At 38.9% G+C, this 25331-nt stretch overlaps 1 protein-coding gene across 1 annotated transcript; it reads left to right on the top strand.

Moving 5' to 3' along the window:
* The first annotated feature begins 14452 nt into the window (after positions 1 to 14452).
* Positions 14453 to 15747, top strand: LOC114292458 (carboxylesterase 1). Its single transcript, XM_028236420.2, has one exon. It carries the CDS (start codon positions 14577 to 14579, stop codon positions 15588 to 15590), a length of 1014 nt encoding a protein of 337 aa, XP_028092221.2. The 5' UTR covers positions 14453 to 14576; the 3' UTR covers positions 15591 to 15747.
* The last annotated feature ends 9584 nt before the right edge of the window (positions 15748 to 25331 follow it).

Genomic DNA, 25331 nt, shown 5'->3' with positions numbered 1-25331 from the left:
TCAGTTTCACATTGCACTTGTGAGACTAGATTCAGAACCGCGGGAGTCTGAACTATCAGGCCTTCTTTTCAAACCTTTCCCGAAAGGCGGGGCGCGAGAAAAAAATGAGTCCACAGTTTCTGACAACTCTACTGGGGATTTAGAGAACTTGACTCGAACTCATAATATGTTGTTTTATCTACACTTATGTGTTTTTTTGTATTTGCATTTGCATTGGTGCGCCTAAGTCACAGTGTTTGTCATCTGCTATTCCTGAGCGGTTTGCCAGAGGCTTGCTTGGAAAAGCTTGCCAAAAGGCTAGTCGATTGCGGGCTCTGCCACGATGGGAACACAACCCTTGGATCTGGACTACCGCTGTACCGTTTGATCCTCTTTTTACTTCTCGATGTTAGGTGTGAGAGGTATATTAGGTAGTCTTGTTGAGGCACCCTTTTGACCAATCGACCTAGTTGCATATCGAAAGCCATAGAGACTGTTCCAAACTAGGACGGGTTGCTCACCCGAATGCAGGATTGTATGAAACCGCTTGTTTGCATAGTGAATCCCTAGCTTTGACGAAATTAGGACAGGGTAACCCTACCCCGGGATAGTGGTGTTTTGGCTCTCACTTGCTTGATATGTGCTTTTAGAGTGAAACTCTGCAGGGATGTATGCATCAGTTGCAAGTCTGGGTATCAGTTTGAGGGTATCAGTTTTGAGGCAGAGATTTGGGGCAGAAATCAGTGTTTGAGTAAGATTTCAACTGTGTGTTATTTTTGTCTTAACCGGGGTGCTGTGCATTTTCTGATTTTTTGTTTATTTTGTTTTATTTTCTTTTTGCAAGGTAGTGTTTCACAATTGCTTCAGACAAGGCAGTTACCTCCCAAGCTCTCTGGACTCGAGTAAGGCGACTTTACCAATTTGAGAGGACAACCAGTGTTTGCTTCGCTACCCCTGGTTACAAGACAGAGGAGAGTCAGGCATAATTCACCGATTTGGCAGTTACTTTCATTCAGCGAAGTCCAGTTTTCTGCTTCCACTTCGGAAAGAGAGTACACACCTGTTCCGATAGATCAGTACCCTTTAGTCATTATGGAAGAAATGCTCCGCCAAGCGGAAGTTTCAGACCGCCAAGCGGAAGTCAGCTGGATGCTGCCCCCCAAGCGGAAGTCACCGCCCGCCAAGCGGAAATTGTAGCCCAGCAGGCTGAGTTGATCAATAGGCTTCAACAGCAACAACAACCACAACAAGCAACAGCTTCTACTTTACATCCATCCCCAGTCAGGGTTCCAATACCTAGGATTATAACTAATGTCTAGGAAAATGCGGACATTCCAGCAGAGCTAGTTCCACCCCAGACCTCCAAAGCACTGGCTTACCCGACGGAGGCACCGTTTGAGTTTAAGGTTGACCCTACCGTACTGAAAGTGAGCAAGCTTGAAAAGATCTTTAAACGAGCTCAGGGTTTCAATTCGATCCCGGATATAGAGGATGATTATACCGATGCAGCGGTGACCTTACCAGATAGGTTTAAAATGTCGCATATAGACCGCTTTGATGGCTCGGGTGATCCTATGGTCCACCTACGACTATTTTCAGACATCTTACGGCTGATAGGCCTATCTAGACTATAGAAGTTATCCCTCTTCGGCCGGACCCTATCGGGTATCGCGACCATTTGGTATGCTAAACTTGAAGATTCTGTAAAGAGGAGCTGGGAAGAGATAACTGAGGCCTTTATTGCTCAACACTCCTACAACACTCAAATCGAGGTCACAATTCGTGATCTCGAAGCAATTCACCAAGAGCCGAAAGAGGGCTTCTCCGATTTCATCACTCGGTGGAGGGCCAAGGCCTCCATGATGACCACCCGGCCAGCTAAAAATGACCAGATTAGAATGGTGGTCCATAATCTGCAACCGAGGCTGCTACAGAAGATGATAGTCATACCTCTACCTACTTTTGCTGACCTCCATGAAATAGGGATGTAGATAGAGGATGCAATGGAGTATGGTCTGATAGACCACAAGAAAGAGCAGCCTAAGAGGGCTTTTACACACAGTTCTAATGCAACTACAAGTAGTAGTGTAACTGCAAGGTCTTCTGATGTTGGTATGGTCACCACCACACCGAAAACTGCCACCCCCTTTGTCGGTACATCCGACATAACCTCACAAACCGTGAAGCACCAACCCCAAGGCCAGAGGGTTTTCACCCCACTCTACATGTCTCTATCTACGACCTTGAGGGTCTTGATCAAAAAAGGGCATCTGAAGCCACTAGAGCCACGCCCATTGCCCAATCCCCTCCTTCCTACACACAACCCGGCCAAATATTACGCCTTCCACCAATAGCATGGTCATGACATTGACCTATGCTTTAGATTGCGTCATGAGATTCAAGATCTCATTGACAATAAGGTGATAGCGCCCCCTCAAAAGCCTAACGTCACTACAAACCCCCTTCCACCACATAACCAAGCCCCTCTACCCTGGCAAATAAACTTTATCCAAACAATGGCCGTCCCTTACGACTCCAATATATACATCACCCCCTTACCTACTTAAGCCGGCGTTGTTCATCCCAGAAAGCACAGACTTGTGCATGATGAGTGCGTCCATATCTCCAACCAAACTTGTGGTGGTTGTGGTAGAAGAAGGCAGGATTGCCTTGGTGGAAAATGGGAGTGTCGGCCTAGTGCCTAAGGTTTTGGTGGACTTATCTGAAAAGGAATACAACCCGTGCCGCTACATTGCGCCAACCAATCAGGCCAGACCAGAGGTAAAATTGCCGACAGGAATGTAGGTTAATGTAGTTCGGGAGGACGGACCAAGCCAAGGACTGGATGACTAAACCGATCTCAAGGAGGACATCAGCAATCTGCAGTTCTTCGATGAACAAGATTTGGAAAGTGTACAGATTGACTGGTTTGATATAAATGGGTCAATGGATAATTTGGAGTGGCTCAGTGATCAACCGGATGTGGATGAGGGGTCTCAACCAAAACGGGAACAGCTGGAAACAAGAACTACTACAACGGCCGAAACAGTCGATGACAAGGGAAAGTTGCCGGAGACCACTGGTACTAAGAATTTTGCTCAGGAATTGAGTAGCGTTAGTACTGCTAATATAGAGCAGGAGGTCGCACTGAAGCGGTTTGACCAAGAAAGAGCTGAGAATGATCAGAAGGCTAGAAAAGCCAAAGGCCCTGCGGGGACTGACTGTGATATGGATGCGAGAATACTTACAACGGAACCGGACAGTTGCTTGTCTGTTACCAGAGGAATGTGGTGGGAAGATGATGATTTGCATCTTGCCCACGCTAATGAAGATTGGGACAGAATCTACCAGATGAAACTTGGTATTATGAGGAAGTGGATCACATGACTCGAAGCGGGCAGTACTTTAAACCCCTACACCTAGACCAACCAGAAACATCTGGAAAAGATAAGGAGATAGAAAAATAGAAGGAGAAACTGTTAGAAGAAGAAGCTGTACTAAAGCAGCTAAAGAAGATTCAAGTAGACATATCCATTTGGGGATTGCTCATGGCTTCACGGGTGCACAGACAAGCTGTCATATCAGCAATGGATAAGGCTAAGCTCTCTATCGAGACAACTAGCAATTAATGGGACTTGTTTTCCCAGGAGGTGCTTCGCCGACTTTGACCTTTACGAATAAGGAATTGCCGCCCGAGCGCTCTGAGAATAACAAACCACTATACATCTCCATTGAATGTAAAGAGACGTGGATACCGGTTGTCTTGGTTGATACTGGGTCTGCAATTAATGTGTCTCCGTCGCGCACGGCCTATGCTATTGGCTTGAAGCCAACAGACTTTGTACCAACGACCCAGGTGATTCAGGCTTATGACAATACAAGTTGGGAAGTGATGAGGACAGTTCGAATCAGAACGTAGGTTGGACCGGCACAACAGGATATAGAGTTTCATGTCTTGGATGTTCCGGCCACTTTCAACTTACTCCTTGGACGACCGTGGCTACACCAAGTGAAAACTGTCTTTTCCACTCTTCATCAAATGTTGAAGTACCCCCATGGGAAGGGGGTAGCCATGGTTTTTGGGAATTCTTCTGCACATCCTCTGTCAGAAGTCACTACACTGGTACTGGAAATTGTACACGGCGATAAGGATGTCTTCTTGTCTGGGTTCACCTTGGCTGAGGCCCGGGTAATGCAAGATATCTTGGCTATTGATGAGGGGTTGTATGTCAGTGCTTTATCAGTCTACCCCATGAATAAGCTACAGCATGTACCCGAAATAGGATTGGAAATGAGCAGTCGGGAGGGCGTTGCTGCATTGGCCAAAGTGCCTCATAACCCTCATACCTTTGGTCTAGGTTACACGCCTACCAAAGAGGACTGGGTAAGAAAAGAGAAGGAAATGGCAGGAAAAGCCAAAGCTAAGCTAAGTCAGAAGCACTATGAGCTGGTGCATAGACCTATTCAAGGAACCTTGACGGCCGCTTTGTCCGGGAGGGGGAAGATTTCCCATTTTGTGGCTTTCCTGAGCCATGGTTGAACTCTGAGAAGCAGCGTTTGCCCGGCTTTGAGATTTTCTTCGATCTACAGTTGCAAGGGAATGAATCCACAGATGAACAAACTGTCTTACCAGCTGAGGCTGAACAAAGTATAGAGGATGAGTCCAATGGCAGTGAATTTGAGATAAGAGCAACACTGGCTTGTCTCATTTCAGATCCTCAGATCAAACCAGAGAGCTTGAGGGATGACTTCACTGTTTCCATGATCAGAGATCAATCAGGTGTGGATCCTTCCGGTGGTATTCTGGATACATCTATCGCACCCTTTCTCATTTGGCAGTTTGATGAGGGCTTTTTGTCCAGCAATTCTGAATCAGGTAGTGAGCCAGAATCTGATTCCATAAAGCTTGTGGAGTTGGAATCAGATTCCAGTTCTTCTGAGTTGGAGTCCGGTATTCCTAGGGTTGATAACCCAGATGTCGTTGTTTTGTCCAAGTCATTTTTTTCTTTTTCTTTTGAGTCGATTGTAACCGAGGAATTGGACGAGCTGGAAGCTTTGAATGAGAATCATACCACTGCTATTTCTTAGTACTTTTCTGTGCCACTTGTGTATTGCATTGATCATGACTTTCAAAATTTTGATAAAAACGATGAGGAAGGAATTCCTCTGGTTTTGAAACATTTGATTGATTGAGAGGATGAGAGGTTTGTAAAACCCCTTGTTGATGAAATCGTTGTAATTAATATGGGTACTGAGAAGGATCCGCGTTTGGTCCAAATCAGGTCCACATTGACTTCAGAGGAATGCGAGCGCTTAGTCATTTTATTAAAAGATTTCAAAGATGTTTTCGTGTGGTCCTACGAAGACATGCCTGGAATCGATCTTGAGATTGTACAGCATCGGATCCCTCTCGACCCCGAGGCCTGACCCGTCAAGCAGAAGCTTCGGAGAATACGCCCGGATTGGGCTTTGAAGATCAAGGAGGAGGTCACCAAGCAAATAGATGCAGGGTTTTTGCTAGTATCTAAGTATCCTACTTGGTTAGCCAACATTGTTCCGGTGCCAAAGAAAGATAGTAGAATTCAAGTGTGTGTGGATTTCAGAGATCTGAACAAAGCCAGTCCGAAGGACGACTTTCCTCTACCGCACATCGATGAATTGGTGGACTTCACCGCGGGCCATGCGTTGCTCTCCTTTATAGATGGATTTTTCGGGTACAACCAGGTCTTGATGGCACCTGAGGATAGAGAGAAGATTACCTTTACTACACCGTGGGGAACCTATTGCTACAGGATGATGTCGTTCGGTCTGAAAAATGCTGGGGCTACTTATCAACGGGCTGCAACCACAATTTTGCATGATTTAATCCATAAAGAGGTTGAGGTGTATATGGACGACATGATTGTCAAGTCTAAGTAAAGAGAGGGCCACTACAGCGCTTTGAAGAAATTTTTTCAATGGATCAGGGAATATCGGTTGAGGCTGAATCCATAGAAATGCACTTTTGGTGTCACAGCTGGGAAAATGCTGGGGTTCTTGATTACACAGAGGGGCATTGAGGTTGGTCCTTCCAAAATTAAGGCCATCCTAGAAATGTCACCACCAAGGACTGAAAAGGAGGTGCGAGATTTTCTGAGTAAAGTGCAATTCATAAGACGGTTTATTGCAAAATTAACCTTGACTTGTGAACCATTATTTGGTCTCCTAAAGAAAGGAAGAAATTCTAATGGGATGACCGATGTCAGTTTGCTTTTGAGCAAATCAAGCAGTACCTTCAGAACCTACCCGTGTTGTCACCGCCAAAGCTGGGGAAGCCGTTGATTTTGTATCTGTCAATAACTGACACGACTATGGGCTATATGCTTGCGTAGGAATCTAAGGGTAGAGTGGAGAAAGCCATCTATTACCTAAGCAAGAAGATGCTGGAATATGAGACCTGTTACACCCCGCTGCAGAAGGCTTGCTTAGCCTTAATATGGGCTACCAGGAAGTTGAGGCACTACTTGTTAGCTCACTCCATAATTTTGGTTTCGAGATTAGATCCCATCAAATATCTCTTCGAGAAACCAGCGCTTACGGGTAGGCTAGCTCGCTGGTTACTTTTTCTCTCCGAATTTGATCTAAAATATGTGATGCGCAAGTCCGTCAAGGGAAGGGCCATAACGAAGTTTCTAGCCGATAACCCAATAGAGGGAGGCGAAGCAGTAGAGTATCTACTCCCAGATGAAGCTATTATGCAGGTCGAAAAAGAGATTTGGGCCATGCACTTTGACGGAGCGTCTAATCAGTATGGTTATGGGATAGGGGTGTTGCTGATAGCACCCGACAATTCCCATATACCTTTAGCCTTCAAACTCCAGTTCAAGGTATCTAACAACGAGGCAGAATATGAGGCATGTATCGCTGGCTTAGAAGCCGCCTTAGAACTAGGGGCAAAACGGTTGGACGTCATTGGGGACTTGAACCTCGTTGTGTCTCAAGTAAAAGGAGATTGGAAGGCTAAGGAAGAAATGATGAAAATCTATCACCAGGCCTTGGACATTCTGATTCTTATGTTTAAGAAGCTAACCTTCACATATCTGTTAAGAGAGAACAACAGGTTTGCTGACGCTTTATCAACTCTATCTTCTATGATAGACATCCCTTTGGGAGTCCAGATGCGTCCGATCATTATTGAACAGAGATATGTGTCGGCTTACGAGCTGATCACCATAGATGAAGTACAAGATCAGAACCCTTGGTATTATGATATTTGGAACTTCTTGAAAAAAAAGGCTTATCCATTAGGGGCAAATGCCAAAGATAAAAGGGCAATACGGTGAATGGCCGCTCAGTTTATCATCTACAAGGGTAAATTGTATAAACGAGGCCATCTGAGAATGCACAAGTTGTGCATTGATGCAGAAGAGTCGAAGCGCCTAATGGAGGCCATTCACGGAGGAGAATGCGGTTCGCACATGAGCGGAGTGATGCTAGCTCGGAAGATTCTCACATAGGGTTATTACTGGTCAACCATGGAGGAAGAGGATTGTATCGATTTTGTTCGGCGATGCCATAAATGCCAAATTCATGCCAATTACATGAACATCCCGCCGTCAATGTTGTACAACATGACTTCACCATGGCCTTTTTTAGTCTAGGGAATTGATGTTATTGGGGCAGTTACTCCGAAGGGGTCAAATGGGCATGAGTATATGCTGGTGGCAATAGACTATTTTACAAAGTGGGTCGAGGCCCATTCCTACGCAGTGCTGAAAGCGTCGCATATAGCTAAGTTCATTAGGAATAATATCATCTGTCGTTATATGGTCCCGAATGAGATCATTTTAGACAATGGTTCCCACTTTAAGAAAGAAGTGATTGACTTGTTGGAAAAATACAACGTGGCTTTTATGGCCAGTAGAATTCCTTTGGTCTTCCTGTGTGTTGAGAGTGCTGAGAACTTGTGTTTTGTTCTACTCTTGATGCATTATGTTGTTTTGTTTTAGTAATTTTGTTGACTTGTTTATAAATTGCTTCAATTCTTTTATCAAGTTATTTCACTTTGCTTATCGAGTTGTTGTATTGCTTATTGAGTTGTATTTGTTTTGTTTAGTGAGTTGGTGCATTGTCCATTGAGTTGTTTTACTCGGTTTGTTATGTGATTGGTCGGTTCATTACCTGAGTAAGAGAATGCCAATACATTACACAAAGTTCAAATCCCATTGCTCTTGTTTTTATGCTGTGTGGTGCAATGCGATGCTCAGAATGCAAAAGAAATACAACACTTTTTCATCAAAAGTTGTTTTCATTCCGATCATGGTTTCTTTTTACAAAAGAGTACAAGTTTTTTTTAAGAAAATAAAACTGTCAAAGCTATACAATGTGCTACACTACTAGCTAAAAGAAACTAAGCAAACTATAAAAAATCAGCGCCAGTTGTCTCAAGCTTTAGAGGCCCTCTTCATCATTTTCCTCGGCGGAGTGGACTCTGCAGAGCTGTCTCCATCTGCATCGCCATCTGAACTTGATGCTGAATCAGAATCGGAATCGAAGTCGCTATCACCTTCTGCATCAGAACCTAACTCAGCCTGATCTCCACTAGCGAAATTTGAGCCAGCATCATCATCTCCACTCTCGGATGACTTGGCATGTTGGTCTATAGCCTCCTCGGTCTTATTGGTCTCATCGTCATCGCGCATGATAGGCTCACGACGTCCCCCTCGACTACATGCCGGAGCCTGTCTCTTTCTCCTTGTTACTGAAGGGGGTACTGATGGTCCTGCTGCTGTTGCCGCCGGTGCTGTCGGTAGAGGTGGGACCTGAAAAGGCAGTTAGGATGCGTCAGCCACAGTATGTGTATTAGATGTAAGTATGGTGTACGGGATAAGTACATGCAACAGTCAGATACGGTGTGTGAATGCAATATGTCAGATGTGATCTATACATGCAGTTGATCAGGGTAGTATGGGGAAGTGTTCAGTCGAAGTCTCAGTTTTAGTGTGTCAGCAGAAATGTGGTGACCGAAATGCAAGGAAATTAAAAAATTACTTAGATACCGTGGAAGTCGAGCAGTGCCTCCCTCTTCAAGATCATGCCCTTGAATGAGGCCAACATCTCGAGCAATCCCTTGACATACCCTACGAGGGCCTAGGAATGGCAACGGGGCGGGGCGGGGCCGGGGACCACCCTCCCCGTCCCCGATCCCCGATAGTGAGAAATTCCCCGCCCCCGCCCCCGCCCCCGATCCCCGACGGGGACTCTATCGGCCCCCCCACCCCCGCCCCCGATCGGGGTTCGGGTTTCCCCGACCCCGAAAATCCCCGACCTATTCAAAAAATATTCAATGAATCTGTTGTATACATAAACATATATATACTCAAAAATCTATATATATATATATATATATAAATATGAATCTATTGTATTGAATATGAATATATATACTCAAAAATCTGTTGTATATGAATATATATTCTTAAATCTATATATCTATATATATATTCTTAAACATATCTATATATATATTCTTAAATCTGTTGTATATGAATATATATACTCAAAAATTAAAAAACCTGTTATTGCATATATATACATATGAATCTATCATCATCATCAACAGCAACTTGAAAAAAAAAAAAAAAAAAAAAAAAAATCTGAAATGGCGACGGAGGCAGTGGTGGTGGGGGATCTATCATCATCATCTATCATCATCTACATCATCATCAACAGCAACTTAAAAAAAAAAAATAAAAAAAAAAATCTGAAATGGGGACGCAGGCAGTGGTGGTGGAGGATCTATCATCATCTATCATCATCATCTATCATCATCCACTTAAAAAAATAAAAAAATCTGCAGATCTGTTCGTCAAGCTGCAGCGGATGATCGGCGATGTTGCGAAGAGGAAGCGAAGAGGCGGTGTTGCCATGGCGACAGAGGCGGTGGTGGTGGAGGATCGACGACGGATCTGTTTCGATCTAATCTAGATGATGAGGAGAGAGAGAGAGGGAGAGGAAAGGGAGGGAGAGAGATGAGACTGAGATGAGATTTGAGTCATTGAGAGTGAGGGAGAGAGAGATGAAAGCCACGGTGAGAGTGAGAGAGGCACACAGGAAGTGAAATAAAAAAATAGGTTTGGTTTATATATATATATAGGAGGGGTAAAAGGGTATTTTCACTTCGGGGATAATTCGGGGACGGGGCCGGGGACGGGGCCGGGCCGGGGCTTGAACACTGATCACCGTCCCCGGCCCGAAACAGATCGGGGATTGATTTTCAAATACCGTCCCCTCCCCGTCGGGGATATTTTTCGGGGAAAAACCGCTTAAATCGGGGTCGGGATCGGGGATCCCCGTCGGGCCGGTTTCAAATTGCCATCCCTACGAGGGCCTGCAAATGCCATTTGGAATGATCAGTGTCCAGAAGGAATGAATGTCTAAGTATTTGAGCAAGAATGGAAAAAATGAAGGCTGTAGTACGTACCGGAGGTGAATCAGGTGTCCTAACATATTTGTGACCATGCAACGGAGGCTTAATCGGAATCTGATAAGCTTCTCCAGAGTACCGCCAACCTGTCAACTCAATCGGGAGCTCTGGCAAGCCAAAACTCTGCCTAGTGGGGGGCATCCCTCTAGCCCTGCCCCTCAGTGCTCGGGCCCTGCTCGTCGAAAGGGTATCAGTTGCTCTCCCGGTACAAGCATGAATACCCATCAAATGAGGCATGAGGTGCGTTTGGACGTATGTCATATAGTCTCCCTCTCCAAGAAAATAATCGACCTCCATACCTCGTGTAAAGTCGATAATCTCCTGGGAGAAGAGACTCTCCATGGCCCACATGGATGGTGGAGGTGGCATGGGAACTATCTGCAGTGGCAAACCTAAAGTCTGGCGCAGGAAGCGCTAGCCCGGGAACCAGGCTCGGCCTATCAGTCCCTCAAGCACGAGCCGATAACGAGAAGTGCCCCAAGTGCCGGCGAACTCATATCTAACACCTTCTGGCATCGTCGCCCAGGGCTGCCATGAGATCTGTAGACATCAAATACACAGATTGTTAGTTGCGATTGGATATGCAATATGAATCGGAGTTGAAAGTAGAAAGAACTGTGGGTTTTGAGTTACCTATGTTGCCCTCACTGTATCGAAATACCAGCGGAAGAATGAAAGGGTCTCTCAGGTCCTTGGCTGGCATCTCCTGTCGTACCGATGAGAGTATGGCACCCCAGGAGGCATCTCGACCTCCGACTCTAGGGCAAGTGTCAGAAAATAGGCATACACCCATAGCTGTAAAAAGCAAAAGGGCGACAGTGAGTACTGTTTAAACACAGATAATGCGGAAAAGATATAGCCCGATTGTGTTCCCCCTGTCTGCGAATAAGGTAGTGCCAAAGAGGAACATCAAGAAGCCTCGGGCATACTGCTTGATCTCCTCTACAGTCTCCGGAGCTGTCCTTCTGAACTGGTCTGCAAACCAGCTATACCGAACTATCCTCGATCGGAAGATAGGTGGGTGTGTTCCCAGCAAATAGATCTAGGCGGCCTCACACTCGGCCATGTCAATATCATATGGGATCGGCTGGCCTCCTACCTCGATGCCCATGAGCATAGCAAAATCGTATGGGGTCATCGTCATGTCTCCCGCGGTAGAGAAATAGAAAGAGTTGGTGGTGTCCCACCATCTTTTTACCAGAGCGCCAAGTAGGGACTTGCTCGCCATGAGACGCGATAGCCCGATGTAGAATAAGCTAAACCCGGCCTCATCAACGATTTGGCGGACACCAGCGGGGAGGTTCATGTACCACTCTCTCGCAGGCGTGGTCCCATATCCTCGGGTAAAGCGAGAGTCCACCTGTGCTCAGAATGAGCAGATGAAAGGCAGTGTAAGAAATACAGTACATGAATGTGTTTAGAATAAGCAGATGAAAGGCAATGTAAGAAATACAGTGCATGAATATATTTGGGATGAACAGATGAAATATAGTGCAAAAGTGTGAGCTATGCAGAAAACGCAAAGTACATTGCAAAAAATGTAGGGAAACGATGCGTACCTCGAAGGCGTCGTAGGATAAGTGAGACTCTGGCTCTCGCAGCAAGAGATCATCTAGTGTTCCTCGTGCGAATCCATTGAAATGACGGACTGTATCGGGTGGTAGTACATGCACCTCGGGGTGGTATCTCTCTAGGTCGAAGGGTCAGACTCTGGGTGGTAATGGGATGTGCTCGGGATCTCCCTTCATCCCTAGAGAACCTTCGTCATGAGGAACGTCGTTTACCATCTGGAAAGAAGGTGAAAAAGTGTGCGGAAATGAGCAAAATGGGTAGAAATTGCCAAAAGTCAACTCTTTAAAACACTTCAATGTAACATCAGAAAAGCACACTAACAGAAAATATAGATTTTTATGCTCAAAACCAACACTTCAGCCACCAATTCATCCAAAAAGAAATTTTCACACCTTACTTTACTATTACCATCTCAAAAACCAATCAGAAAATTAGAAAAATAAATCAAAAAAGGACATTTACTTAACTCAAATGGGTACCAAATCAAATAAATATAACTTTCCAAAACAAAAATGACTAATTGATTCATAAAAAAACCCTTAGTACTAAATGGATCAACATTTCCCCATATGAGATTTTTGGATAAATTTTCCTTTAAATTGACTCAAATATTGGCTCCTTAAATTTCAAAACTCAATAGTTAATTATTTCGAAATATTATCTTGTTTTAGTTATTTACACAAAATCAGATCATATATAAAGTACATGACAAGTTTATTAAGGGGTGCTTGACATGTGTTAAAATAAAACATGCTATTTTACTACATTATCTTATTTAGGTCACAATCATCTTATTTTGATCACATCACCTCTTTACTATACCACTTTAAATTCAACCCATATTTTATATTTTTTTAGTAAAAAGTTAAAAAGTACATTTATTTAGATAATTTCAAATACCTCCTAAATTTTTAAAGCGATAATATGATTCTATTTGTACTTTGCCACTAAGATAATGAAAATAAAATACAAACCTTGTTTGTTTCCACTTTTTCAAAAAATACTTTTCAGAAAATTTTACTTTCTTATTTTTCGTGTTTTTTTGTTTTTACTGAATTTTTTAAATATTTTAAGCAATTTTTTTTTTTACTTTTTAGACACACCTAACATAAATACACCTAAAAGTAAAAAATTGTAAAAAAAATCTTTTAAAAATTCATTAAATACCAAAAATACAAAAAAATACAAGAATTCAGTACATTTTTTATATTTTTATGTATTTATTAATTTTTTAAAATATTTTTTCACAAATTTTTTACTTTTTAGATACATCTAAGTAAGGTGTATCTAAAAAAAATTAAAAAAATGTTAAAAAGTTAAAAAATATTCACTAAAAATAAAAAAATATGAAAATCAAAAAATTTAATTTTCAAAAAACTTAATTTAAAAAATTCAAACCAAAAAATGAATGAGATCACTATATAACGGCATTATTTTTTCCTAAAAAAGTAATAGAATACTACTATCTTAAAAAATCAATAAGTACCTTGACAAAAAGCGTCGAGTGTAATAAAATAATCAGTTATGATAGAGATCACTAAAAAATCTCATCACTAATAGTTCCAATGAGTTGGAAAATATAAAAAATAAAAGAAAAAATAAAAATATAAGAGACAACCATCACATTAAAGGAAGAGCCACTTCATTAGTGCTTCCTTAGTGCTCCTTTTTTAGTGCTCCAAGCATTAATCTAAAATAATAGTTCGAAATACTTAACTGTTGCATATAGAAGTTGAAAAAGCTAAAATGCAACCAAATTATAGTTTAAAATAAATTTATTGTAATTTATTTTTTAAAAAATACATATGTAGGCTGGATGACATACAAATACATGTATTAGATCTTGATTTTAAAAAAATATAAATAAATAAATTACAAATATATTTTTAAAATTTGTTTATAATATAAATTGTCTTTTGTATTTTAGAAAATTAAAAATATTTCATTGTTAGAATTTTTTATTTAATAAAATTAATTAAAAAATAAAATTCATAATTAATCTCTTATACAATAATAAATTATTTAAATTATTAATTGAAACATATTTTTAACATCATAAAAAATTATTAATTAATTTAATAATTTATTAATAAAAATAATGATTTATTATAAAATTAAAAATCTTAAATATATATAATTTTTAAAATTATAAGAAATAATTCATATTTTAATCAAATTTTTAAAAAAATATATTTATAATAAAAAAAATCTTTACAATTTGATGTGATTGGATTTTTTTGTGTCCCATCTGCAACTCCGGCGTAAGATGTGGTGGTTTGAGATCATTTAAATAAGCGTAATTTTTTATTTTTTTTATAAAATATAAGTTAAGTATGGATTAAATTTAAAGTAATCTAATAAAGAAGTAATATAATTTAAATAAAATGATATGAATTAAATAAAATAATAATTTTTAAATTTTTTTTTTAAATTATAACAATCAAGACCATAATGTAGATAAGGATCACCGAGTAAAGTAGGCTAAACCACACTACCGCTACGACATATCGAAATCCCTAGGTCATTGGTTCCAATCTTCATCACCAATCCATTGATTAAAATGTTGAATGAAGAGGCTACTACTATTACTCCACCATCATCATCATCAGATTCCATGAACGACAAGCTCTCTCGCTACCTCCCCATCTCCCTAAATCCCGACGGTTCGATCACTCGCTTCCCCGAAATCCCCACCACACCCGCATCACCCGATCCCAACTCTCCCTCCCCAGTCCTCTCCAAAGACATCCCTCTATACCCTCACAACCAGACCTTTCTCCGGCTCTTCCTCCCCCGCCACTCCCTCCGCCGCTCCGCCGCCGCAAAGCCACCGCTCATCGTTTACGTCCACGGCGGCGGTTTCATCCTCTCCAGCGCCGCCAACCCTTCCTACCACAATTTTTGCTCCGAAATGGCAGCGTATCTCGGCGCCGTGGTAGCCTCCGTCGAGTATCGGCTAGCGCCGGAACATCGGCTCCCGGCGGCCTACGACGATACCATGGACGCGTTGTACCGGATTGGAGCTTCCCAAGATGAGTGGTTGCGTGAGTTTGCCGACATCACGAACTGTTTTCTCATGGGGACTAGTGCTGGGGGAAACATCGTCTACCACGCGGGACTACGTGCAGCCGCGGAGGCCGATGATCTTTTGCCGTTGAAGATCAGAGGGCTGGTATTGCATCAGCCGGCGTTTCTTGGGTCCAAAAGGACTGGATCGGAGCTTCGTTTGGCAGATGATCGAATATTGCCTGAGTTTGTTCGTGATGTGCTTTGGAAATTATCGTTACCGATCGGTGCTGACCGCGATCACGAGTATTGTAATCCGACGGTGGGGAGTGGATCGGCGGCATTGGAGAAAATGAAGTTGTTGGGGTGGAAGGTTATGGTGACGGGCTGTGACGGTGACCCACTGATCGACCGTCAGATGGAGTTTGCGAAGATGTTAGAAAAGAAGGGAGTGGAAGTGGTGGGACAGTTTGATGAGGGAGGTTATCATGGCTTGGAAATATTAGACCCCACCAAAACGACACCGTTGTTTGCTCGTCTGAAGGAGTTCACTACTATTTCTCAGTAAAATATTCGAAATGTTTTTTTTTTTTTTTAAATAAAATTTGGTTGATGCTATGTTGTTTGATATAGCTTATTGCGTTTTATTTTTTATTTTGAAAATCTGTAATAGTTTGGTGTAATATGTATGATTTTAAATAAATAAAAATGCTTATTATAAAAAAGCAGAATAAGAGGTACAGTCTTTTTAGTTTTAATTTTTTTTTTAAATTTATCTTTTTTTTAATTCACATGTAATTGAAATTTGAAAGTTTGCAAGGCTTTCCTTAATTTTTACCCTTTTTATACTTCATTTTTCAATTTTAATTAATTAAATATTTGTTCATAGTACATCTGAAAAATTTTATCTTGGTCAAGTCTCAAAAAGGAAAAAATATCAAATCTCCGATCTCACTTTGTTTAAGAGGTGTTTTGAGAAGATGGTTAAAAGTTATTTTTTTACTGGAAAGTGACTTTTAACCCACTTTTCAAAATAAACCTAAATTAATTCATCATAATTAGTAATTAAATTTAGTAGTGCCATACTAAATAGTTTCTCATTATTTTATTACCAAGGAGATAGAATTTGAATGATTACTTGGGGCAATAAGTATCTCAGATTCATAGGGAAATTTGTGTAAGGAAAAAATAAAAAAATAAAAAATTATTTTTAGAAAGAAAAATTCTGTTGCATACTCACTCCAAAAAATTGCAAACTATATGCACATTTATTAAAAGCCATTGAATCTAAAGGGAGGCATTTATTATATAATAGTGATAATACCTAAAGCGATTTTTAAATATAAAAATAATAGTGCGGATCAATGAAATTCATAATGAGCCCTATAAAAATAATCTAATACGAGGTATTTATTATATAATATTCATAGTAATTAAAGTCATTTTCAAATACAAAAATAACGGTTTGGATTAATGAAATTCATGATGAGCCCTACAAGTCACCATGAGTCCGAACATAATCCAAATTATTTTATAGTTTATTTTGATTATTATTATTACTATTATTTTGTCATTGGATGGAGGATGAAAAATAATCTTGTAGTAGCAGTACAGTGGACTTCCCATTCAATCTAGCCACCGTTCATAGGATATGACAATGGGCCGGAAATGGACCATAAATTTTGGAGATGTATCTTGGGCTTTAAGGTGTGCTTGCATCTCTCAAGACTAGTGGTGTGTTGTTTTGAGTTTTATTTTATTGTACAAGTCTCAAATTCTTGACTCTTTACTCTCTTTCTCTCTATCCTTTTGTTTTTGTGTTTTTATATGTTGAAAATTAAAAAGATCTTAAAACAATGCTTTGAAAAGCTTGATTGATTTTATTTTTTGACATTAGTTTTAAAAATTGAGACAATTAAACCTTTATTTTTCCTACACGAAAAACAAGTTAACAAGAAATTGGCTCGTTAACAGTAAAGTCGTGTTTTTACTCATAGTGAAAACCTAGAACCAAATTCCACCTTTGTTTGGATTTTGGAGGGTTCACTGGTACAGGGAGTCAAAATGTTTATAAAGGGGTGCTCGCAAAGTAGATTGGGTCGAGTGGCTTTTCATCCGCTATACTTTCGAATTTATGCATATTAATACGGATTGAGCGGGCTTTTGTCTCTTGGTGAGGATGAATGTTGTTTGGTGGTTTGGACTTTTTTGTTTTAGGCCCAAAATTTTTTTATTTTTATTTTTATTTTTAAAAGGAGGCCCAACTTTCATATTCGTAAATAGCAAATATAATTCTAAATAAAAAGCCATTTTTTTTAACAAACATATCATCATCTTTTTAGGAGCGTTGGCGAATCGGGTTGGGTCGGGTAGCCTTGCATCCGCTATTTGTCCAATATTAAGCAGATTGAAAAATATGAATTCACATCGGTCTGCTAGACCATTTAAACCATCCATTTTATGATGGATTGGTTTGGGCCATTTGATTTTGGCAAGTCAGATGGATGTTTGCCTAGCCTTAGTTTATATAATAGACTATTCAAATATGAATTGTTAGGTAAAATAACTATCTAATTTAACTTTTCACTATTCTACGGGCTCTCTAAATACTAATTTAGCTCCATCTTTTTTTGCTCTCTACATTAAGAGAGCCATTGAAGACTTCAAATTCTCAGGAACCCTCTATCTTCTTTCCATCCATCTCTAATATTGATGTGGCATACCATGAAACACTATCAATCATAAATTAGTATGGATAGAGTTAAATAGAAAGTAGCGTTGGAGTAATTAAAAGGTAAAGTGACTAGCTAAAATAAAAATTGCTGTTCTTTTTTTTTTAATCTTATTTAGCTAGCAAAAAATGGCTAGCATGATTCGAATTGCTCTAATTGTGATTTCCTACATGTGAAAGGCACTATTTATTTTGTTAGGTTTTTGTAATTGGCAATCTCGTTAGATAAAACTCCATTCAGGCCTCATTTGGCATGCAATAGTTTTAGTACAAAAGCCAAAAAGTTACTAAAAAAATCAAAAAGATTATAACCTATACCAAAAAGTCAAAGATTCACTTTTCTCTCTACTTTTTGCACATCTTTTCATAAAAAACTAAAAAATCATTTCAAGCATACTATTTTTTTACCTCATATTTTAGCCAAAAAGTCAAAAAATTACTAAAATAGCTTGTTCCCAAACGAGGTCTGCTACATTTTTATTCACTCTATTGTATTCGTGAGGTTATGAGAGTTTAGATGCGAATTTAACTCGAGTTGTGCCTGTGCAAAGAATTTGTGTTAACATTATATATCTTGACTTGAGCATCCTTGTTTGCCACTTCGTTGACTATGTATAGGGATCGAGCTGCCTAGTAGCTTGCAGGGGTCCAGGGGGTAGCGCCCTTGGCATGTCCGGGGTAGCGCCTAAGCGAGGTCGAGGGGTAATACCCTCGAAGCCAAGAAGAAGTCAAAGTTGTTTGACCGCTAAAGCGGTCTTTTGTGCACTCGAGTAGTGAAGTGGTTCATCTAGTATTTCTGTCTGCATTCTGAATTTTTGGGAAATAAGTTTTACCGCTTGAGCAGTAGATGTTGCGCTCAAGTGGTTGGTCTATATGTGAGCATCGCCTTTACTCATACTGCTCGAATGGTAAAGTGTGAGTTTGAGTGATCTTCGCAGCTCTATTTAGTACATAGTGCATTGTTTGCTATTTTTAGGGTTCAACCCGTCCAGATTCTTAGAGATGAAGAGAAAACAAAAAGTTCTATATTAGAGGGTGTTTATGTATTGTTTTCTTTGATGATTTAAGGGTGATCGATTGATCAACAAGTTTCATATTGATAAACATCTAGGGTTGGTTTTATTCTTTCATTCACAAAAAGAGAGAGTTATTCATCGGTGGATTCCAAAGAATTTGAGCATGAAACTTTGATGGATTTAGGAGTTGCTCATCGTCGTAGATTCAATATCGGCGTTGTGGATTTAACATTGGACAAAGCAATTCTGAGGTGAAGACGGTGGTGGAAAAGGCACATCGAGTTCGGTTCAATTTGGATGTTGATTCGTTAAGCAATTGAGGATTCTTGTGTGTACAATTTCTTTTTTGCCTTCTTAGTGGATTATTTTGTGGATTTGACTCGTGATTTTTTTTTTTATATCATAATTGGAGGAGTCCAATTGTGATTTTTTTCACATTAAATCGTTATGCCGATTTGTTGTTAATTGTTTGATTGTGATTATTATTCCTCATTTAAACTTAAATCATAATTACAAATCAATATATCAAGGGTTCTTAGATTTTTCATATTAAAAAAAAAAATGTAACATTAATTTCTCTCTCCACTTCCTACTTTCTAATGCAACTATCACATCAACTTTTTTTTTTTCAATTTAAAAATAAGTTTGATTGAAAAAGAATAGCAAAATAAATAGAAAAGAAAAAAAAGAGTATTATTGTAGTTGAAAAAAATACTAAAAAATAAAAAATGTAATTTTTAAATAAAATTTGAAGATAAAATAATGTTGCTGAAGATGCTAATGAAAGACCATATATTCGTACTACATTTGGTTAATCTAAGAGCATTCACATTAGCCTCACCAAAATAGCAAAAATGTTAAATACAGTTAGCAAATCATAAAATTCTTGCTCCATCAGTCTCAATAAATTATTTTTAAATTAGCCTTTGGTTGAATTTGCTATAGTACATCAACAAATTTGTTGAGGTATAATTTATGAGTTATTCAATAGTTTATTATTTTTTTGAGACAGGTTAATCTAGTTTTTATTATATTTTCTCACCCATCAGACGTTCTCCTGGACGTCCTCTCGGATGACCACCCAAATGTCCTTGTACAGAAGGAAGTTTTGTTGAATTTTGGCCTGACCGGTCGATCGTCCCTCAATGGGTTTGCCACATTCGGCTGCTGTTATGGTGCATTGGAAAAAATATATTTAAATTGAAAAAGATAAAAGAATAAAAAAACTAATATTTTAATGAAATAGAATTTTAAAATAGAGAGTTTGATGGAATGTGTAAATAAAAAAGAGATTAGTTAAAATATAAAAATGAATTTTGAATTATAATTTGACTCAAAATTTATTGAGACTGGTACAAATGCTCTGACATTGGTTTTTTCTTGCAATTTATTGCAAAGGACTAAGCAAAGAATGGAAGACATGAGTATCAAAAAAGTCAGAAGGCATTTTTTTTAAAACATGTCATGAGGAGAAAGTACAAGTTCCTCAAAGGGAAAAAGAAAATAAATTCATTGAAGAATACTATCACTAAAGTAAAACAACGAATTCTATGGACTTTTGTTTTGCTTTGTTAGAGTTTTTTAAAAATATTTTTCAAAAAATTTTATTTTTTTTTCTATATTTTTTTTTTTGTTTTTATTGAATTATTTTAATATTTTAAGTAATTTTTTTTTTAATTTTTAGACATACCTAACATAAATATACTTAAAAAGTAAACAATTTGTGAAAAAAATATTTTAAAAATTCACTAAATATCAAAAATTTTAAAAAAAATACGAGAATTCAGTACATTTTTTATGTTTTTATGTATTTATTAATTTTTAAAAATATTTTTTCATAATTTTTTTACTTTTTAGATACATCTAAGTAAGGTGCATCTAAAAAAATAAAAAAATATTCATTTGTTTAAAAACAAATTTTCCCATAATTGTTTAAAAAGGTTCATTTGTTTATATTTTTATGGAATTGTGGCTTTATAAATATGTGGTTAAGGTCCCCACTCCAACCTTAACCTCCATATTATATTTTCCCATCTGTGTGTGAGAGAAACAAGAGTAGGGTTTCGGAGCGAAAGACAATAACAACCAAGAAGTCTACCGCTCAGATTATCTTTATTAATGGTGTCTGGCATGCTACTTTTATTATTCTCTTCTATTGATTTGACTTGAAATCTTGGATTTAGATTTCTATTAAGAAATCCCACAAGTGGTATCAGCGCTTCTTGTCAGGTCATTGAAAAAAATATAAGGTTTATTTTCTTTAATTTGTAGAACTTTTTTCTCAAACCATGTAACAATTTAATATATCTATTGAATTTTATTGTCACCGTATCGATCTGCATACGTATTTTATTTTTTACCTCCGCATATGATATTTTTAAATTGTTACATATTACCGTAATAGGCGTCTCATGACATAGGTCAAGATTGAAGGCCATTCAAAGATTTAATGACTTCTCTGCATAGACTTTTGTTCTCAAATTTATATTAATTATTTGAAGGATATATAAGGCTATTGATATATGATCTATGTGTCCTGTGGCTAGCGTCAATTTCTCGTGTTAGCATTTTTATTTATTATTATTATGGATTGTTGACTAATTGTGTATATATATATATATCATTATGATTTTCGTTGCGCAATATACCATGTTGTCATACTTATGGCATGGCTTGAGTTCATATTCTCTTATTTTTCATTGATTAATATAATAACAATTATTGTTAGGTCCCTTAGTCTTGTCAATCCCGCGAATAAACTTGAGTTATTGAGTTGTAATTTTCCTTGCTGTTTTGTCTTGCTTGCTTGAGCGACGGAGTCTTCGCTCGAGCGAAGACTGTGTCTGGCAAAAACCTGAGAGAGGTGAATGTGCGCTCGAGCGTAGGTTGCGTGGCTCGAGCGAAGCCACTTATGGAAATCACGTGAGATAAGCTCCTCGCTCGAGCAAGAGATTCTTTGCTCGAGTGAGCTTCACAGTCCCAGATTTCTATAAGTATCTATTTTAATCCTAAACTAGGATTAGGCTTTTGAAATCTACTTTAAGGTTTTCTAAGGTTTTCTTTGAAAGTAGTTTTCTAGTTTCCTTGATAATTTTGAGTGGGTTTTAAACCTATGATCTGAGGTACATACATCAAGGAATTTGTTTCTTCATATTTAAGAGTGTTCTTCTTCAGTGGAATCCGAAGATTCAAGTGTGGAGCATCAAAGGAGTTTGATACTGTGCGTGGTCGTTGATTCGATATTAGAAGTTGTGGATTCAACTTCATACTGATCAATTCCGAGACGAAGGCTGTGGCGAAAGAGTTACAGAAGGTTTGAAGACAAATTTGATATGTTTGGTAATTTGTTGATTATCTTTGTAATCTTTCTTTCTTCAGTAGTGGATTGATTTAGTGGCGTTTCGCCCGTGATTTTTTTATCACAATTGGAGGTGCTTCAATTGTGGTTTTTCCACGTAAAAATCGTTTGTGTCGATTTATTATTTTTCAAGAACAACAATCTAAATCACTTTCGTAAGTGCTTGATGATTTAGATTGTGTGTTTTAAATAATTGGGAATTAGAATAATTAAATCTTGATCTAATCATGAATCACTTAGGATTTTCAATTGGTATCAGAGCAGGTCACTCTTTGTTTTTATCAAAACTATAGGAGTGTGATTTTGTGTGATTGGTGATATGGATTCAATTCATGAAGGTAACTCGACCCATAGACCTCAGTTACTTGATGGTACAAACTATTCTTATTGGAAAGCTCGTATGAGAGCGTTTTTAAAATCCATCGATGAGAAAGTTTGGCACCGTGTGCTCTATGGGTGGAGTGAAGCTACTGTCACCATTAATGGTATTGAGATTCCCAAACCCCTTGATAAATGGGACACAACCAATTATCAAAACTCGAGTTGGAACAGTAAGGCTCTCAATTCCCTTTTTTGCTCCGTCACACCTGAAGAGTTTCGTCGTATCTGCACGTGTGAGGTAGCAAAAGAGGCTTGGGACATTCTTGAAACGATTCACGAAGGTACTGATTCTGTCAAAAGGTCAAAACTTCAACGTCTCACCTCTGCCTTTGAAACCTTTTTTATGCATGATGATGAGACGTTTGATGATTTCTATTCTAAACTTAGTGACATCGTGAATTCCTGTTTCACACTCGGTGAAAAAAATCTCTAAAGCTAAAGTTGTTGGAAAAATTTTGAGGTCATTACCCGAAAGGTTCGAATCAAAAGTGACAGCCATTGAGGAGGCTCAGAATGTTGATACCCTCAAGCTTGATCAGTTGGTTGGAAACCTGCAGACTTATGAAGCCCACCAGATTTCTAAGAAAAAACAAAAAGATAGTGTGACTTTCACTAGTGCTCATGAGACTGAGTTTGATTTAGAGTTTGAGATGACGGCTATGTTTACTAAACAGTTCAAAAAAAATTTAAAGAAAAAGAAGCCTAATTTCAGAGACCCTATTTCAAAAGATAAGAGTAATGATAAACCCAAAACTTTTCCACCAAAACTTGCTCCAAAAACTGAAAAGAAGATTATATAGGGGCAAGGGGTTAAGTGTTATGAATGTCAAGGGTTTGGCCATATTGCCCTTGAATGTCCTTCGAAAAAGAATCGGAAGAAAGTCTACACAGTGACTTGGAATGATGAAAGCGGGTCGGAGCAAGAACCCGAAGAAGTTGAATTTGTTGAAGACGGGGATAGTGCTTTCATGGCATTTTGGTCCACTTTCACACAACCTCTTCCAAAGCCAGTAGAATTTGCTCATGGTCAGAATTTGTATCTTGCTCCCACCTTTGATGAGAGTAATTACTTGTATTGGAAGATCAGAATGAGGGCATTTCTGAGAGCTTTTGACCCAGAAGGCTGGCAAGCCATTGAAGAAGATGTTGAAAGTGTTGACAATTCGAGCAATTAGAGTCTTGATTACTATTTGTGGAGCAATTTCTGATGAAGAACAGCGACGGGTTGCTCACTGCACAAAGGCTAAAGATGCATAGGAAATTCTGAGCAAATTTCATGAAAGAAGAGATTCATCTTTACCACCATCTATCACCTTTCCTGCCTTAGTTGCTAGATTGGATGAGGTCAAGGAGAATGAGGAACAAAAAGAAGATGACAAAGCATCAGAAGACAATGATGAGATTAATGGTGATGATCTACAACAAGCTTATGAAAAGCTTTACGATGAATCTCTGAATTTGTCCAAAATCAATGACAAACTCACTCTCAAGCTCAAAGCTTGTGAAAGCGAGAATGTTAAGCTAAAAGGAGAACTTGTAACAGCAAAGTAGAATGTCAACAAAATCTCTAGTGACAGGAAAGACCTATGTGGGAAACTTCTATCTTGTGAAACTGAAAGGAATGAACTCCTGAAAGTGTACTCCACATACGAAGAGAAGCTTGAAAGCCTTGAGATGTCACAAGCTACACTGGAAGAGATGGTTTGTCAGAAAGATGAAGACCCCCGAATTGCTAGAGCCACAATTGCTATGTGGAACAAAGGTTCCAAACCATTAGAAGACATCTTTGGGTCTCAACAAATGGGTTGTGACAAAAGTGGGCTAGGCTATGGTAATGCAACAACTCACAAGGGACAAGCCTCTACATCACATGACCTGAAGACTCAAGCAAAGGGAAAGTTGAAGATACACCAGGGTGATCCCTCTCTTCATCCACCTAAAGGAGGTAAGATCAACAAAAGAGAGGTAAAACCTGTTTTTATTTGTCATCATTATGGTAGGTATGGCCACATTCGCCCTTATTGCTTTGAATTGTTTGGTAAGGTGTCTCAAAAGGGTAGAAATTTGAACACTTTTTGGGTGAGGAGACAACCTTACATGTCTAGGTGGAATACCAAGATTCATGAGGGTGTTCACAACGCCAAGATATTTACCAAGACCGCTAGACCTGATTTTGTCAAGACCAAAAGATTTGGGTTAAAAAAGATGATTTGACTTGTTTAGTTGTTCACATTGTTCTAAAAGCACGTGACTCACACATGTGGTATCTTGATAGTGGGTGCTCTCGTCACATGTCAGGTGACAAATACTACTTCACCTCCCTTGAAAAATATGAAGGTGGAATTGTTACCTTTGGAGATGGTGGCACTTCTAGAGTCATTGGTAAGGGCTCTATAAGTGTAGCTGGTCTTCCCAAGCTTGAAAACGCTTTACTTGTTGATGGTCTTAAAGCAAATCTTTTGAGCATCAGTCAAATGTGTGATTCCCACCATGAAGTATTGTTTTCAAAAAATAAATGTGAAATTTTGGATAAAAAAGGAAATACTGTCTTACATGGGGTTCACACATCTGATAACTGCTATGGGATTGTTACTACTAATGATCTCACTTGTCATTCAGCCATTATAAGTAACATTGATTTGTGGCATCAAAGATTAGGTCACATGAATTTCAAAGACCTAACTAAGATAGCCAACAAAGAGCTTGTGAGAGGAGTACCTAAACTGGGTAAGAATCTGAATCATGTGTGTGGACCATGTCAACTAGGGAAACAAACCCGTGCCCCTCATAAAAAGGTGAACAACTTTATAACCAAATGTCCTC

The sequence above is a fragment of the Camellia sinensis genome, chromosome 8 (genome assembly GCF_055761805.1).
Source record: "Camellia sinensis isolate YWXY chromosome 8, ASM5576180v1, whole genome shotgun sequence".
NCBI classification, from domain to species: Eukaryota; Viridiplantae; Streptophyta; class Magnoliopsida; order Ericales; family Theaceae; genus Camellia; species Camellia sinensis.
The sequence above is the reverse complement of the archived record's forward strand: the minus strand, read 5'-3'. Positions and strand labels throughout refer to the sequence as shown.

Excerpts from the sequence above, each read along its gene's own strand:
- LOC114292458 (XM_028236420.2), top strand. The coding sequence starts at position 14,577 with ATGTTGAATGAAGAGGCTACTACTATTACTCCACCATCATCATCATCA.